This window comes from Oncorhynchus masou, chromosome 22 (genome assembly GCF_036934945.1).
Source record: "Oncorhynchus masou masou isolate Uvic2021 chromosome 22, UVic_Omas_1.1, whole genome shotgun sequence".
Classification (NCBI taxonomy): Eukaryota; Metazoa; Chordata; class Actinopteri; order Salmoniformes; family Salmonidae; genus Oncorhynchus; species Oncorhynchus masou.
Window position 1 is genome coordinate 1692745 of NC_088233.1, and position 19857 is coordinate 1712601.

Sequence of the window (19857 nt, forward strand, 5' to 3'; positions counted from 1 at the left end):
AAATAAATATAAACGCTTAAAATGTTTACTTAATTATGGATTTTTTTGTTGTCTTTAATTACTTTCAATAAAATGTTAATTCAGGTTGGACTTTTGATTTTGTATTTTTATATATATATATATATATATATATATATATTGCAGAGAATCATGTGTTTGTCATAGGAAATTATATAAAAAGTTTAACTTTCCATGACCTCTCAAATAATATTTTCAATTATAGGTTCTCAAGGGCCAACTGTTGACGTCCTAGTTCATGTTCTGTGCGGGCTACAGTCTGTTTCTGTTTTGCCTAGGCTAATGTTGAAGCTTTATAATATTTGCATTACACACAGGACAGCTTATCCATGTTGGGGTAAAAGCCTGCGTGGGAGTTCTGCAACGCGTAGTCATACCTGGGGTCTATTCATTACGCAGATTCTATTGCAAAAACGTTTCTTAAACGGAAGCAAACTGAACGAAACGGGAGTGAGCTAAATGAACATGTTCAATAGTAACACGTTTAGCTTTGTTAGCTTCCGTTTGGTTGTTAAACGGTAAACGGTTTCCGTAATGAATACACCTCTGGAGAATGTCCAGTCCTTTCTGAAGTTGGGTTGGTATCCTACGGTCGTGTTGCTACGGCCAGGGGGCGTAGTCTCTCCGAGAGGAGCTGCTGCTGCTCCACTTTGGCTCTCCCCGCGACATCAACTGACTCTACCCGGGACAGACCGAAGAAGATGGCGGCCACGGACCGTTCCCGGTCTGAAGCTGCAAAGCAGCGACGGCAGGATCAGTTACAGCGATGGCTGGGCTCGGAAACCGATCAGACGGGCCCGGGGACGCGGGACGGGTCGACGGGAACCGGGACGCGGCGGGCTCGGGTTCGGTTCGCTCAGGGAGCCGTGTTTATGGCAGCCTGTTCGGCCGGGGACAGAGAGGAGGTAGCGGCGCTCCTACGACAGGGCGCTGACATCAACCACGCCAATATAGACGGACTGACAGCGCTTCACCAGGTATTTAACTCGTTAGAAAGTAGTTCCATTGTTGCAGGCTGGTGTTTGGGGAACCTAGTGGTAATGGCGGGTTGAAACTATGTAACGATCCGTGTTGTATCCTACCGCCAAACAAACATGTCCACATAGCTACTGTAACAAAGTAACCCTTTGGTCAAATTAAACATCGACAAGGAACATTACCTCAACGTTTAATCATGCTCAGATCAGTGGTTTGAATGTTTATAAAACTACACAACTTGTTTATCGTGATGTTGGAACATTGTCATGATAATTCCGGTGTGTGTGTGCGCGCGCTAAAGTAGATTGGTTCATTGGAACTTGCCTTCCAAGTGTGTGTTCTCTCTCTCTCGGATGAACTCGACACAAGACTGGAAAAGGCGGCTGCTCGTCAGATGACTCCTACCCTGCCATTAGGCTTGTTTACACTGAGCTGCACTGGGGTCGGAACGCAATCATGGCTATATTAAGACGCCACAGAACAGGGATACGAGTAGGAACACTTACCTCATTGCAGGGATAGAATCAGGGCCATGAAGGATTTTCTGCATGCTTCCTATTCAAAACAGTTCAGAATAGTAGGCGCATATATTATGTCATTGTGCCATTTTTATTTTGGAAATCGTTTTTTTGAAGTTCATTTACTGCATTTCTATACAACAACAACAACAAAAATGCTATTTGGAGAGTAGCAAAACATATCCCCAGCCAGTATCACCATTGAAGGTTCCTTCACCTCAGTCCACCTATAAACATATAGCTTATTAGCTATACAATTGTAAAGTTATATCCCTGAAAGGGGGGAAATTATTGACACGTAGCATCAGAGACTGTTCAGTCAGTCTAATGATGAGAGCTCTTCTTGACACCCATTCAGCATTGTTCACACCCTCTTTAAGCTTTAGCCCCACCCATTCAGCATCGTTCACACCCTCTTTAAGCTTTAGCCCCACCCATTCAGCATCGTTCACACCCTCTTTAACCTTTAGCCCCACCCATCTCTTTAAGGATTCACATGTGAGGCAACAAAAGCCTCCTTCACTCACGCTGCCAAACTTACCCTTGTAAAACAGACTATCCTACCGATCCTTGACTTTGGCGATGTAATTTACAAGTTAGCCTCCAACACTCTACTCAGACTACATCCAGTTTGCTATCACAGTGCCATACTTTTTGTCACCAAAGCCCCATATACTACCCACCACTGCGACCTGTATGCTCTCTTTGGCTGGTCCTCGCTACATATTCGTCACCAAACCCACTGGCTCCAGGTCATCTATAAGTCTTTGCTAGGTAAAGCTCCGCATTATCTCAGCTCACTGGTCACCATAGCAACACCCACCCGTAGCACGCGCTCCAGCAGGTATATCTCACTGATCATCCCCAAAGCCAACGCATCCTTTGGACGCCTTTCCTTCCAGTTCTCTGCTGCCAATGACTGGAACACATTGCAAAAATCACTGAAGTTGAGACTTTTATCTCCCTCACTAACTTTAAGCGTCAGCTGTCAGAGCAGCTAACCGATTGCTGCAGCTGTACACAGCCCATCTGTAAATAGCCCATCCAACCAACTATCTACCTTATCCCATATTTGTTTTTGTTTTTCTGCTCTTTTGCACACCAGTATTTCTACTTGAACATCCTCATCTGCATATCTATCTCGCCAGTGTAAATGGCTAAATTGTAATTACTTAGCTACTATGGCCTATTTATTGCCTCACCTCCTCACGCCATTTGCACACACTTTATACAGACTTTATTTTTTTCCTATTGTGTTATTGACTGTATGCTTGTTTATTCCATGTGTAACTCTGTTGTTGTTGTTTCTGTCACACTGCTTTGCTCTATCTTGGACAGGTCGCAGTTGTAAATGAGAACTAGCTGGTTAAATAAAGGTGTTCTCAACTAGCCTACCTGGTTAAATAAAGGTGTTCTCAACTAGCCTACCTGGTTAAATAAAGGTGTTCTCAACTAGCCTACCTGGTTAAATAAAGGTGATCTCAACTGGCTTACCTGGTTAAATAAAGGTGTTCTCAACTGGCTTACCTGGTTAAATAAAGGTGTTCTCAACTGGCTTACCTGGTTAAATAAAGGTGTTCTCAACTAGCGTACCTGATTAAATAAAGGTGTTCTCAACTAGCCTACCTGTTTAAATAAAGGTGTTCTCAACTAGCCTACCTGGTTAAATAAAGGTGATCTCAACTGGCTTACCTGGTTAAATAAAGGTGTTCTCAACTGGCTTACCTGGTTAAATAAAGGTGTTCTCAACTGGCTTACCTGGTTAAATAAAGGTGTTCTCAACTAGCGTACCTGGTTAAATAAAGGTGTTCTCAACTAGCCTACCTGGTTAAATAAAGGTGTTCTCAACTGGCCTACCTGGTTTACATTTACATTTAAGTCATTTAGCAGACGCTCTTATCCAGAGCGACTTACAAATTGGTGAATTCACCTTCTGACATCAGTGGAACAGCCACTTTACAATAGTGCATCTAAATCATTTAAGGGGGGTGAGAAGGATTACTTTATCCTATCCTAGGTATTCCTTGAAGAGGTGGGGTTTCAGGTGTCTCCGGAAGGTGGTGATTGACTCCGCTGTCCTGGCGTCGTGAGGGAGTTTGTTCCACCATTGGGGGGCCAGAGCAGCGAACAATTTTGACTGGGCTGAGCGGGAACTGTACTTCCTCAGTGGTAGGGAGGCGAGCAGGCCAGAGGTGGATGAACGCAGTGCCCTTGTTTGGGTGTAGGGCCTGATCAGAGCCTGGAGGTACTGCGGTGCCGTTCCCCTCACAGCTCCGTAGGCAAGCACCATGGTCTTGTAGCGGATGCGAGCTTCAACTGGAAGCCAGTGGAGAGAGCGGAGGAGCGGGGTGACGTGAGAGAACTTGGGAAGGTTGAACACCAGACGGGCTGCGGCGTTCTGGATGAGTTGTAGGGTTTAATGGCACAGACAGGGAGCCCAGCCAACAGCGAGTTGCAGTAATCCAGACGGGAGATGACAAGTGCCTGGATTAGGACCTGCGCCGCTTCCTGTGTGAGGCAGGGTCGTACTCTGCGGATGTTGTAGAGCATAAACCTACAGGAACGGGCCACCGCCTTGATGTTAGTTGAGAACGACAGGGTGTTGTCCAGGATCACGCCAAGGTTCTTAGCGCTCTGGGAGGAGGACACAATGGAGTTGTCAACCGTGATGGCGAGATCATGGAACGGGCAGTCCTTCCCCGGGAGGAAGAGCAGCTCCGTCTTGCCGAGGTTCAGCTTGAGGTGGTGATCCGTCATCCACACTGATATGTCTGCCAGACATGCAGAGATGCGATTTGCCACCTGGTTAAATAAAGTTGTTCTCAACTGGCTTACCTGGTTAAATAAAGGTGTTCTCAACTGGCCTACCTGGTTAAATAAAGATGTTCTCAACTAGCCTACCTGGTTAAATAAATATGTTCTCAACTAGCCTGCCTGGTTAAATAAATATGTTCTCAACTGGCCCACCTGGATAAATAAAGATGTTCTCAACTAGCCTACCTGTTTAAATAAAGGTGTTCTCAACTAGCCTACCTGGTTAAATAAAGATGTTCTCAACTAGCCTACCTGATTAAATAAAGGTGTTCTCAACTAGCCTACCTGGTTAAATAAAGATGTTCTCAACTAGCCTACCTGGTTAAATAAAGATGTTCTCAACTAGCCTACCTGGTTAAATAAAGGTGAAATAAACATTTAAAAAAGACTGTATTGGATTTTAGTCAGTGCCACTCCGAGATAGCTCAATCTAATATTTATATATTTTCTCTTAATAGCATTTTTTAAAACTTGTGGTACAGTGGCATATGTGGTCAATGCACTGAATTGTGGAAATTCCTCTCCGTCCGTTGTGTCAGACTGACATCATTACTGAGAAAAAAGAAACTGGTGACGCTTTTAATCAGCATGTTATCTCGGCAGGAGTTTTATTTGAAATTAAATTAAAGGTGCTTTAATTGACTCTGGTCAGCCAGTTGACTGCCTGCCTTTTCTTCGAGTCTCTAGTTGACATGATAGAAGATCCCTCAACTTCTAGTGAATCATTTCTTTTCATTTCAACAACTTTCTTCTTGTGATGCGCAAGATTGTTTTTTTTATACATCAATCTACTAGAGCTGACTTACTTGATCCTGGTCCTCTGATTGTTTTTATACATCAATCTACTAGAGCTGACTTACTTGATCCTGGTCCTCTGATTGCTTTTTTTACATCAATCTACTAGAGCTGACTTACTTGATCCTGGTCCTCTGATTGTTTTTTTTACATCAATCTACTAGAGCTGACTTACTTGATCCTGGTCCTCTGATTGCTTTTTTACATCAATCTACTAGAGCTGACTTACTTGATCCTGGTCCTCTGCAGCATCTTTCAAGGCCATGCTTCTATCTGGATATTATTTTAATGAGATCTGCCCCCAAGCAAGACCAAATTTGAACCAATCATAGATGTCTATGTTTCACAAGTTAAGACATCAAAGTGCAGTAGAAATCAAATCAATCAAATCAAATTTTATTTGTCACATACACATGGTTAGCAGATGTTAATGCGAGTGTAGCGAAATGCTTGTGCTTCTAGTTCCGACAATGCAGTAATAACCAACAAGTAATCTAACTAACAATTCCAAAACTACTGTCTTATACACAAGTGTAAGGGGATAAAGAATATGTACATAAAGATATATGAATGAGTGATGGTACAGAGCAGCATAGGCAAGATACAGTAGATGGTATCGAGAACAGTATATACATATGAGATGAGTATGTAAACAAAGTGGCATAGTTAAAGTGGCTAGTGATACATGTATTACATAAAGATGCAGTAGATGATATAGAGTACAGTATATAGGTATGCATATGAGATGAATAATGTAGGGTAAGTAACATTATATAAGGTAGCATTGTTTAAAGTGGCTAGTGATATATTTTACATCATTCCCATCAATTCCCATTATTAAAGTGGCTGGAGTTGAGTCAGTGTGTTGGCAGCAGCCACTCAATGTTAGTGGTGGCTTTTTAACAGTCTGATGGCCTTGAGATAGAAGCTGTTTTTCAGTCTCTCGGTCCCAGCTTTGATGCACCTGTACTGACCTCGCCTTCTGGATGATAGCAGGGTGAACACGCAGTGGCTCGGGTGGTTGTTGTCCTTGATGATCTTTATGGCCTTCCTGTAACATAGGGAGGTGTAGGTGTCCTGGAGGGCAGGTAGTTTGCCCCCGGTGATGCGTTGTGCAGACCTCACTACCCTCTGGAGAGCCTTACGGTTGTGGGCGGAGCAGTTGCCGTACCAGGCGGTGATACAGCCCGCCAGGATGCTCTCGATTGTGCATCTGTAGAAGTTTGTGAGTGCTTTTGGTGACAAGCCAAATTTCTTCAGCCTCCTGAGGTTGAAGAGGCGCTGCTGCGCCTTCTTCACGATGCTGTCTGTGTGAGTGGACCCATTCAGTTTGTCTGTGATGTGTATGCCGAGGAACTTAAAACTTACTACCCTCTCCACTACTGTTCCATCGATGTGGATAGGGGGGTGTTCCCTCTGCTGTTTCCTGAAGTCCACAATCATCTCCTTAGTTTTGTTGACGTTGAGTGTGAGGTTATTGTCCTGACACCACACTCCGAGGGCCCTCACCTCCTCCCTGTAGGCCTTCTCCTCGTTGTTGGTAATCAAGCCTACCACTGTTGTGTCGTCCGCAAACTTGATGATTGAGTTGGAGACGTGCGTGGCCACACAGCCATGGGTGAACAGGGAGTACAGGAGAGGGCTCAGAACGCACCCTTGTGGGACCCCAGTGTGAGGATCAGCGGGGTGGAGATGTTGTTTCCTACCCTACCCCTACCCTCACGTTGTAGTATACTCGACTCTAGTGTGTGCTACTGTGTACTTTACTGAACAATAGTCTACTTTTCTGTACAATCTTGTGAACCCAACTGTGGTTTGTGACTACTATGATTTTTTTTTATTGCTTCACCAATTCCGTTAACAATTTTCTGTTACCAACACTTACTAATATCTTACTAATACCTTACTAATACCTTACTAATACCTTACTACCTTACTAATACCTTACTACCTTACTAATACCTTACTAATACCTTACTAATACCTTACTAATACCTGACTACCTTACTAATACCTTACTATTATACCTGACTACCTTACTAATACCTGACTACCTTACTAATACCTTACCTTACTAATACCTGACTACCTTAACCTTATTAATACCTTACTACCTTACTAATACCTTACTACCTTACTAATACCTTACTAATACCTTACTAATACCTTACTACCTTACTAATACCTTACTACCTTACTACTACCTTACTAATACCTGACTACCTTACTAATACCTTACTACCTTACTAATACCTTACTACCTTACTAATACCTAACCTACCTTACTAATACCTTACCTTACCCTTACTAATACCTGACTACCTTACTAATACCTTACTACCTTACTAATTACCTTACTACCTTACTAATACCTTACTAATACCTTACTACCTTACTAATACCTTACTACCCTTACTAATACCTTACTTATTACCTGACTACCTTACTAATACCTTACTTACCCTTACTAATACCTTACCTTACTACCTGACTACCTTAATACCTTACTACCTTACTAATACTACTATACCTTACTACCTTACTAATACCTGACTACCTTACTAATACCTTACTACCTTACTAATACCTACTAATACCTTACTACCTTACTAATACCTTACTACCTTACTAATACCTTACTACCTTACTAATACCTTACTACTACCTTACTAATACCTTACTAATACCTTACTAATACCTTACTAATACCTTACTAATACCTTACTACTACCTTACTAATACCTTACTACCTTACTAATACCTTACTACTACCTTACTAATACCTGACTACCTTACTAATACCTTACTACCTTACTAATACCTTACTATTACTAATACCTTACTACCTTATTAATACCTTACTACCTTACTAATACCTTACTACTACCTAATACTAAATACCTTACTACTACCTTACTAATACCTGACTACCTTATTATTACCTTACTAATACCTTACTAATACCTTACTAATACCTTACTACCTTATTAATACCTTACTAATACCTTACTACCTTACTAATACCTTACTAATACCTTACTAATACCTTACTAATAATACCTTACTACCTTACTAATACCTTACTACCTTACTAATACCTTACTACTACCTTACTAATACCTTACTACTACCTTACTAATACCTTACTACCTTACTAATACCTTACTACTACCTTACTAATACCTGACTACCTTACTAATACCTGACTACCTTACTAATACCTTACTACCTTACAAATACCTTACTACCTTACTAATACCTTACTACCTTACTAATACCTTACTAATACCTGACTACTTACTAATACCTTACTAATACCTTACCCTTACTAATACCTGACTTTACTAATACCTTACTTACTAATACCTTACCTTACTAATACCTGACTACCTTACTAATACCTACTAATACCTGACTACCTTACTAATACCTTACCTTACTAATTACTACCTTACTAATACCTTACTACCTTACTAATACCTTACTAATACCTGACTACCTTACTAATACCTAATACCTTACTACTACCTTACTAATACCTTACTACTTACTAATACCTTACTACCTTACTAACTAATACCTTACTAATACCTGACTACTTACTAATACTTACTAATACCTTACTACTATACCTTACTACCTTACCTTACTAATACCTTACTAATACCTTACTACTACTACCTTACTAATACCTTACTACCTTACTAATACCTTACCTTAAATACCTTACTACCTTACTAATACCTTACTACCTTACTACTACCTACCTTACTACCTTACTAATACCTTACTTACTAATACCTTACTACCTTACTAATACCTTACTACCTTACTAATACCTTACTACTTACCTTACACTACCTGACTACCTTACTAATACCTGACTTACTACCTTACTACCTTACTAATACCTGACTACCTTACTAATACCTTACTAATACCTTACTACCTTACTAATACCTTACTACCTTACTAATACCTTACTAATACCTTACTATACTAATACCTGACTACCTTACTAATACCTTACTAATACTACTATTACTAATACCTTACTACCTTACTAATACCTTACTACCTTACTAATACCTTACTAATACCTGACTACCTTACTACCTTACTAATACCTGACTACCTTACTAATACCTGACTACCTTAATAATACCTTACTACCTTACTAATACCTTACTACTACCTTACTAATACCTGACTACCTTATTATTACCTTACTAATACCTGACTACCTTACTACCTTACTAATACCTTACTAATACCTTACTAATACCTTACTAATACCTTACTAATACCTTACTAATACCTTACTACCTTACTAATACCTTACTAATACCTTACTAATACCTTACTTACCTTACTACCTTACTAATACCTTACTACCTTACTAATACCTTACTAATACCTACTACCTTACTACTACCTGACTACCTTACTAATACCTGACTACCTTACTAATACCTTACTACCTTACTAATACCTACTACTTACTAATACCTTACTAATAATACCTTACTACCTTACTAATACCTGACTACCTTACTAATACCTTACTACCTTACTAATACCTTACTAATACCTTACTACCTTACTAATACCTTACTACCTTACTAATACCTGACTACCTTACTAATACCTTACTACCTTACTAATACCTTACTACCTTACTACCTTACTAATACCTGACTACCTTACTAATACCTGACTACCTTACTAATACCTTACTAATACCTGACTACCTTACTAATACCTTACTACCTTACTAATACCTTACTACCTTACTAATACCTGACTACCTTACTAATACCTGACTACCTTACTAATACCTGACTACCTTACTAATACCTGACTACCTTACTAATACCTTACTAATACCTTACTAATACCTTACTAATACCTTACTAATACCTGACTACCTTACTAATACCTGACTACCTTACTAATACCTGACTACCTTACCTGACTACCTTACTAATACCTTACTAATACCTTACTTCTACCTGACTACCGTACTAATACCTGACTACCTTACTAATACCTTACTACCTTACTAATACCTGACTACCTTACTAATACCTTACTAATTAATACTTGTTACTTCTGTGGAGTTTCTTTTTCCTCCCTACTCATGAAAATAATATGTGAGGTTTTGTAACGGAATTTCAAGACACGGGACAATGTTTATTTTTATACATTTTATTTTATGATATTTAAATTTTAAAAAATACCCCCCAATTTGGTGATTACGATCTTGTCTCATCGCTGCAACTCCCCATCGGGCTCAGGAGAGGCGAAGGTCGAGTCATGCGTCCTCAGAAACATGACCCCCAAGTCGAGTTTCTTACCACCCACTCGCTCAACCCGGAAGCCAGCTGCATCAATGTCCCCGAGGAAACAACCTTCATCAAGAGGAGAGAAACAAGGTTGTCCATTATCGGCATATCTATTTACTATGGCCATCGAAAGGTTAGCTATTCAATTCATATCCAACAATAATATCAAGGGCCTAGAAATCCAGGGCTTAGAAACAAAGGTGTCATTGTATGCTGATGATTCATGTTTTCTTTTAAATCCATAATTAGAATCCCTCCACAGCCTCAGAGGATCTAGATACTTTTAGAATTAGAATCCCTCCACAGCCTCATAGAGGATCTAGATACTTTTAGAATTAGAATCCCTCCACAGCCTCAGAGGATCTAGATACTTTTAGAATTAGAATCCCTCCACAGCCTCATAGAGGATCTAGATACTTTTAGAATTAGAATCCCTCCACAGCCTCAGAGGATCTAGATACAGCCTCATAGAGGATCTAGATACTTTTAGAATTTGAATCCCTCCACAGCCTCATAGAGGATCTAGATACTTTTAGAATTAGAATCCCTCCACAGCCTCATAGAGGATCTAGATACTTTTAGACATTCCCTCCACAGCCTCAAAGAGGATCTAGATACTTTTAGAATTAGAATCCCTCCACAGCCTCATAGAGGATCTAGATACTTTTAGAATTAGAATCCCTCCACAGCCTCAGAGGATCTAGATACTTTTAGAATTAGAATCCCTCCACAGCCTCATAGAGGATCTAGATACTTTTAGAATTAGAATCCCTCCACGGCCTCATAGAGGATCTAGATACTTATAGAATTAGAATCCCTCCACAGCCTCATAGAGGATCTAGATACTTTTAGAATTAGAATCCCTCCACAGCCTCATAGAATATCTAGATACTTTTAGAATTAGAATCCCTCCACAGCCTCATAGAGGATCTAGATACTTTTAGAATTAGAATTCCAGAATCCTTTTAGAATTAGAATCCCTCCACAGCCTCATAGAGGATCCCTACAGCCTCATACTTACTTAGAATTAGAATCCCTCCACAGCCTCATAGAGAGGATCTAGATACTTTTAGAATTAGAATCCCTCCACAGCCTCATAGGGGATCTAGATACTTTTAGAATTAGAATCCCTCCACAGCCTCATAGAGGATCTAGATACTTATAGAATCTGAATCCCTCCACAGCCTCATAGAGGATCTAGATACTTTTAGAATTAGAATCCCTCCACAGCCTCATAGAGGATCTAGATACTTATAGAATCTGAATCCCTCCACAGCCTCATAGAGGATCTAGATACTTATAGAATCTGAATCCCTCCACAGCCTCAGAGGATCTAGATACTTTTAGAATTACATTCCCTCCACAGCCTCAGAGGATCTAGATACTTTTTCTAACCTCAACCAAATGATGATACAGTTGAAGTCGGAAGTTTACATACACCTTAGCCAAATACATTTAGACTCAGTTTTTCACAATTCCTGACATTTAATCCTAGTAAAAATTCCCTGTTTTAGGTCAGTTAGGATCACCACTTTATTTTAAGAATCTCAGAATAATAGTAGAGAGAGTGATTTTGTTTAAGCTTTTATTTCTTTCATCACGTTCCCAGTGGGTCAGAAGTTTACATACACTCAATTAGTATTTGGTAGCATTGCCTTTAAATTGTTTAACTTGAGTCAATTGTTTTGGGTAGCCTTCCACAATAAGTTGGGTGAATTTTGGCCCATTCCTCCTGACAGAGCTGGTGTAACTGAGTCAGGTTTGTAGGCCTCCTTTTTCGCACGCGCTTTTTCAGTTCTGCCCACAAATTTTCTTTTGGATTGAGGTCGGGCTGTGATGGCCACTCCAATACCTTGACTTTGTTGTCTGTAAGCCATTTTGCCACAACTTTGGAAGTATGCTTGGGGTCATTGTCCATTTGGAAGACCCATTTGCGACCAAGCTTTAACTTCCTGACTGTCTTGATGTTGCTTCAATATGTCCACATCATTTTCCATCCTCATGATGCCATCTATTTTGTGAAGTGCACCAGTCCCTCCAGCAGCAAAGCACCCCCACAACATGATGCTGCCACCCCTGTGCTACACAGTTGGAATGGTTTTCTTCAGCTTGCAAGCCTCCCCCTTTTTCCTCCAAACATAACGATGGTCATTATGGCCAAACAGTTATATTTTTGTTTCATCAGACAAGAGGACATTTCTCCAAAAACTACGATCTTTGTCCCCATGTGCAGTTGCAAACCGTAGTCTGGCTTTTTTATGGTGGTGTTGGAGCAGTGGCTTCTTCCTTGATGAGCAGCCTTTCAGGTTATGTTGATATAGGACTTGTTTTACTGTGGATATAGATACTTTTGTACCTGTTTCCTCCAGCATCTTTACCAGGTCCTATGCTGTTGTTCTGTGATTGATTTGCACTTTTCGCACCAAAGTACGTTCATCTCTAGGAGACAGAACGCGTCTCCTTCCTGAGCGGTATGACGGCTGTGTGGTCCCATGGTGAAGTTTAAAGGTAGGCCTTGAAATACATCCACAGGTACACCTCCAATTGACTCAGATTATGTAAATTAGCCCATCAGAAGCTTCTAAAGCCATGACATCATTTTCTGGAATTTTCCAAGCTGTTTAAAGGCACAGTCAATTTAGTGTATGTAAACTTCTGACCCACTGGAATTGTGATACAGTGAATTATAAGTGAAATAATCTGTCTGTAAACAATGGTTGGAAAAATGACTTGTGTCCTGCACAAAGTAGATGTCCTAACTGACCTGCCAAAACTATAGTTTGTTAACAAGACATTTGTGGAGTGGTTGAAAAACTAGTTTTATACTATTATTCAATTTAATCCATTAGAAAAAAAAATGAGCAAATGATACAACAAATATTGTGGTATAATCTTTATGAATTATATTATAAATTCGACTGGTGGAGTTATGTCATACAGGTAACTAAAACATATGTAAATTACAACCAACTAATTGCGGCATTTCTGCAAAAATGGAAGTGGAAAAAGTAAGGAACTTTTCTGTCAGCTCATTATTAAAGACCATTAAAGAAAATGTTGATAAATAAAAACAGTTCCATTTAAGGACTAAAACATTGACAGCTGTGGCATATAGATTGCAAAATAGTTGGGAATAGATTTTCCTGTGTACTTTGGATGGTGCCTCATTGATTTGTTCCCTTGTTTATAAATATCTGGGTGTCTGGATTGACGAAAATCTATCTTTCAAAAAGCGTGTTGATGAGTTAGTTTACAAATTATTATTATTTAAAAAAAAATAGTCTTCTATAGGAAAAGGTTCTGTCTTTCATTAAAAAGCTGAAAAACAACTAATTCAACATGCACATCGCCTGTGTGACTATGGGGATATCGTCTGTGTGACTATGGGGATATCGTCTTATTATGGTCGATAGGTTCAGTACACATCGCTGCATTCTGTATCATAATGTGGGCTGGCCCTTCTTAAAGTCTCGTAGATCAATGCATTGCACTCTCCTTGTCAATACAGCCCATAAACTTGCATAAACTTACCTCGTTGTTAACCTCTAGATGTACGGGCCAGAGAGATGGCGAACTCTGGAGATCCCTAACATCTCCACTGAGTTGGGTGGATCTGCTTTTTGTTTTTTTGCACCTTACGTGTGGAATGATCTCCAATGCACTTTAATATTGGAGGAATGTTTTTTTATGATCGTGTTGGGCGATGACGACCCCCCCCCCTCAGTCCAGTGAGAAGATGGGCCGATGACGACCCCCCCCCCTATGTCCAGTGAGAATATGGGCCGATGACGACCCCCCCCCCCTCAGTCCAGTGAGAATATGGGCCTATGACGACCCCCCCAGTCCAGTGAGAGGATGGGCCTATGACGACCCCCCTCCCCCAGTCCAGTGAGAGGATTGGCCTGTGACGACCCCCCTCCCCTCCCCCGGTCCAGTGAGAGGATTGGCCTGTGACGACCCCCTCCCCTCAGTCCAGTGAGAGGATGGGCCTATGACGACCCCCCCAGTCCAGTGAGAGGATGGGCCTGTGACGACCCCTCCCCCAGTCCAGTGAGAGGGTTGGCCTGTGACGAACCCCCCCCCGCCCCCCAGTCCAGTGAGAGGATGGGCCTGTGACGACCCCAGTCCAGTGAGAGGATGGGCCTGTGATGACCACCCCCCCCTTTTGTCTACGTAGGGAACAGGGTGTCCGTTGGGAAGCAGACTATACTTCGGTCTGGTCCTGCTGTCACCCAGTGCCATCCATCCTTTTCTCCTTTGTTGCTCACTAGTTGCATGGCAACGATAATTAAATATAGGCCCTCACTCCAAACTTTCCACCCCCTTTCCAGCTAAAGCCTCTGTCTTCTCTCTCCTCTGCCCCCTCGTTTCCCTCTTCCCTCTCTCTGTCTCGCTCTCCCCCTTCCTGCCCTCTTCTCTCTCTCTCTCTCTCCCTCTGTTTCTCCCTTTCCAATCCCGATGGTGGGGACTTTGGGAATTTCAGATGAAGAAAAAGAAAACATTCTCCTTCTAACAGCTGCTGCTGCTGCTCCATTTCCACGACGACCGAGTTACTTGATGACCCAGTGAAGGAACCGTTGAACCACTGGTAAAAAACTATGCACAGCCACATTCACAACAAGGAGAAAGAGAAATGTCCTCTATGTACAGCCACATTCACAACAAGGAGAAAGAGAAATGTCCTCTATGTACAGCCACATTCACAACAAGGAGAAAGAGAAATGTCCTCTATACACAGCCACATTCACAACAAGGAGAAAGAGAAATGTCCTCTATGTACAGCCACATTCACAACAAGGAGAAAGAGAAATGTCCTCTATGTACAGCCACATTCACAACAAGGAGAAAGAGAAATGTCCTCTATGTACAGCCACATTCACAACAAGGAGAAAGAGAAATGTCCTCTATGTACAGCCACATTCACAACAAGGAGTCCTCTAAACATTCACAACAAGAGAAAGAGAAATGTCCTCTATGTACAGCCACATTCACAACAAGGAGAAAGAGAAATGTCCTCTATACACAGCCACATTCACAACAAGGAGAAAGAGAAATGTCCTCTATGTACAGCCACATTCACAACAAGGAGAAAGAGAAATGTCCTCTATGCACAGCCACATTCACAACAAGGAGAAAGAGAAATGTCCTCTATGTACAGCCACATTCACAACAAGGAGAAAGAGAAATGTCCTCTATGTACAGCCACATTCACAACAAGGAGAAAGAGAAATGTCCTCTATGCACAGCCACATTCACAACAAGGAGAAAGAGAAATGTCCTCTATGTACAGCCACATTCACAACAAGGAGAAAGAGAAATGTCCTCTATGTACAGCCACATTCACAACAAGGAGAAAGAGAAATGTCCTCTATGTACAGCCACATTCACAACAAGGAGAAAGAGAAATGTCCTCTATGTACAGCCACATTCACAACAAGGAGAAAGAGAAATGTCCTCTATGCACAGCCACATTCACAACAAGGAGAAAGAGAAATGTCCTCTATGTACAGCCACATTCACAACAAGGAGAAAGAGAAATGTCCTCTATGTACAGCCACATTCACAACAAGGAGAAAGAGAAATGTCCTCTATGTACAGCCACATTCACAACAAGGAGAAAGAGAAATGTCCTCTATGTACAGCCACATTCACAACAAGGAGAAAGAGAAATGTCCTCTATGTACAGCCACATTCACAACAAGGAGAAAGAGAAATGTCCTCTATGTACAGCCACATTCACAACAAGGAGAAAGAGAAATGTCCTCTATGTACAGCCACATTCACAACAAGGAGAAAGAGAAAATGTCCTCTATGTACAGCCACATTCACAACAAGGAGAAAGAAATGTCCTCTAAATGTCCTCTAAAGTACAGCCACATTCACAACAAGGAGAAAGAGAAATGTCCTCTATGTACAGCCACATTCACAACAAGGAGAAAGAGAAATGTCCTCTATACACAGCCACATTCACAACAAGGAGAAAGAGAAATGTCCTCTATGTACAGCCACATTCACAACAAGGAGAAAGAGAAATGTCCTCTATACACAGCCACATTCACAACAAGGAGAAAGAGAAATGTCCTCTATGTACAGCCACATTCACAACAAGGAGAAAGAGAAATGTCCTCTATGTACAGCCACATTCACAACAAGGAGAAAGAGAAATGTCCTCTATGCACAGCCACATTCACAACAAGGAGAAAGAGAAATGTCCTCTATGTACAGCCACATTCACAACAAGGAGAAAGAGAAATGTCCTCTATACACAGCCACATTCACAACAAGGAGAAAGAGAAATGTCCTCTATGTACAGCCACATTCACAACAAGGAGAAAGAGAAATGTCCTCTATGCACAGCCACATTCACAACAAGGAGAAAGAGAAATGTCCTCTATGTACAGCCACATTCACAACAAGGAGAAAGAGAAATGTCCTCTATGTACAGCCACATTCACAACAAGGAGAAAGAGAAATGTCCTCTATGCACAGCCACATTCACAACAAGGAGAAAGAGAAATGTCCTCTATGTACAGCCACATTCACAACAAGGAGAAAGAGAAATGTCCTCTATGTACAGCCACATTCACAACAAGGAGAAAGAGAAATGTCCTCTATGTACAGCCACATTCACAACAAGGAGAAAGAGAAATGTCCTCTATGCACAGCCACATTCACAACAAGGAGAAAGAGAAATGTCCTCTATGTACAGCCACATTCACAACAAGGAGAAAGAGAAATGTCCTCTATACACAGCCACATTCACAACAAGGAGAAAGAGAAATGTCCTCTATGTACAGCCACATTCACAACAAGGAGAAAGAGAAATGTCCTCTATGTACAGCCACATTCACAACAAGGAGAAAGAGAAATGTCCTCTATGTACAGCCACATTCACAACAAGGAGAAAGAGAAATGTCCTCTATGTACAGCCACATTCACAACAAGGAGAAAGAGAAATGTCCTCTATGTACAGCCACATTCACAACAAGGAGAAAGAGAAATGTCCTCTATGTACAGCCACATTCACAACAAGGAGAAAGAGAAATGTCCTCTATGTACAGCCACATTCACAACAAGGAGAAAGAGAAAGAGACGAAATGTCCTCTATACACAGCCACATTCACAACAAGGAGAAAGAGAAATGTCCTCTATACACAGCCACATTCACAACAAGGAGAAAGAGAAATGTCCTCTATGTACAGCCACATTCACAACAAGGAGAAAGAGACGCGAAATGTCCTCTATACACAGCCACATTCACAACAAGGAGAAAGAGAAATGTCCTCTATACACAGCCACATTCACAACAAGGAGAAAGAGAAATGTCCTCTATGCACAGCCACATTCACAACAAGGAGAAAGAGAAATGTCCTCTATGTACAGCCACATTCACAACAAGGAGAAAGAGAAATGTCCTCTATGCACAGCCACATTCACAACAAGGAGAAAGAGAAATGTCCTCTATGTACAGCCACATTCACAACAAGGAGAAAGAGAAATGTCCTCTATGTACAGCCACATTCACAACAAGGAGAAAGAGAAATGTCCTCTATGTACAGCCACATTCACAACAAGGAGAAAGAGAAATGTCCTCTATGCACAGCCACATTGACAACAAGGAGAAAGAGAAATGTCCTCTATGTACAGCCACATTCACAACAAGGAGAAAGAGAAATGTCCTCTATGTACAGCCACATTCACAACAAGGAGAAAGAGACGCGAAATGTCCTCTATGCACAGCCACATTCACAACAAGGAGAAAGAGAAATGTCCTCTATGTACAGCCACATTCACAACAAGGAGAAAGAGAAATGTCCTCTATGCACAGCCACATTCACAACAAGGAGAAAGAGAAATGTCCTCTATGTACAGCCACATTCACAACAAGCAGAAAGAGAAAGAAGAAAATGTCCTCTATGTACAGCCACATTCACAACAAGGAGAAAGAGAAATGTCCTCTATGCACAGCCACATTCACAACAAGGAGAAAGAGAAATGTCCTCTATGTACAGCCACATTCACAACAAGGAGAAAGAGAAATGTCCTCTATGCACAGCCACATTCACAACAAGGAGAAAGAGAAATGTCCTCTATGTACAGCCACATTCACAACAAGGAGAAAGAGAAATGTCCTCTATGTACAGCCACATTCACAACAAGGAGAACGAGACAAGAAATGTCCTCTTGTTAGTTAGTTAGCTAGTTGGCCTGTGGAGGGGAGTAGTCTGAGTCCCAAATAGAACCCTATTCCCTATATAGTGTACTACTTTAGACCAGAGCCCTATAGAACCCTATTCCCTATATAGTGTACTACTTTAGACCAGAGCCCTATAGAACCCTATTCCCTATATAGTGCACTACTTTAGTCCAGGGCCCTATAGAACCCTATTCCCTATATAGTGCACTACTTTAGACCAGAGCCCTATAGAACCCTATTCCCTATATAGTGCACTACTTTAGACCAGAGCCCTATAAAACACTATTCCCTATATAGTACACTACTTTAGTCCAGGGCCCTATAGAACCCTATTCCCTATATAGTGCACTACTTTAGACCAGAGCCCTATAGAACCCTATTCCCTATATATAGTACACTACTTTAGACCAGGGCCCTATAGAACCCTATTCCCTATATAGTGCACTACTTTAGACCAGAACCTTATAGAACCCTATTCCCTATATAGTGCACTACTTTAGACCAGAGCCCTATAGAACCCTGTTCCCTATATAGTGCCCTATAGAACCCTATTCCCTATATAGTGCACTACTTTAGTCCAGAGCCTTATAGAACCCTATTCCCTATATAGTGCACTACTTTAGACCAGAGCCCTATAGACCCCTATTCCCTATATACTGCACTACTTTAGACCAGGGCCCTATAGAACCCTTTTCCCTATATAGTGCACTACTTTAGACCAGAGCCCTATAGAACCCTTTTTCCTATATATTACACTACTTTAGACCAGGACCCTATAGAACCCTATTCCCTATATGGTGCACTACTTTAGACCAGAGCCCTATAGAACCCTATTCCCTATATAGTGCACTACTTTAGACCAGAGCCCTATAGAACCCTATTCCCTATATAGTGCACTACTTTAGACCAGAGCCCTATAGAACCCTATTCCCTATATAGTGCACTACTTTAGACCAGGACCCTATATAACCCTATTCCCTATATAGTGCACTACTTTAGACCAGAGCCCTATAGAACCCTATTCCCTATATAGTGCACTACATTAGACCAGGACCCTATAGAACCCTAGACCCCTATTCCCTGTATAGTGCACTACTTTAGACCAGAGTCCTATAGAACCCTATTCCCTGAGGTCTGGAGTCGTTTATTAGTTCAGCGTGAGGTCTGGAGTCGTTTATTAGTTCAGCGTGAG

General features: G+C 41.2%; 1 protein-coding gene across 1 annotated transcript in view; it reads left to right on the forward strand.

The window, feature by feature from the left end:
- Positions 1-552: 552 nt before the first annotated feature.
- The window catches only part of LOC135509757 (protein phosphatase 1 regulatory subunit 12A-like), a 48178-nt gene continuing 28873 nt past the window's right edge, over positions 553-19857 (forward strand). Inside the window, exon 1 of the mRNA XM_064930659.1 lies at positions 553-995. Within this exon, the coding sequence (XP_064786731.1) occupies positions 720-995 (276 nt within the window). The 5' untranslated portion in view covers positions 553-719. The remainder of the gene's footprint in view (positions 996-19857) is intronic.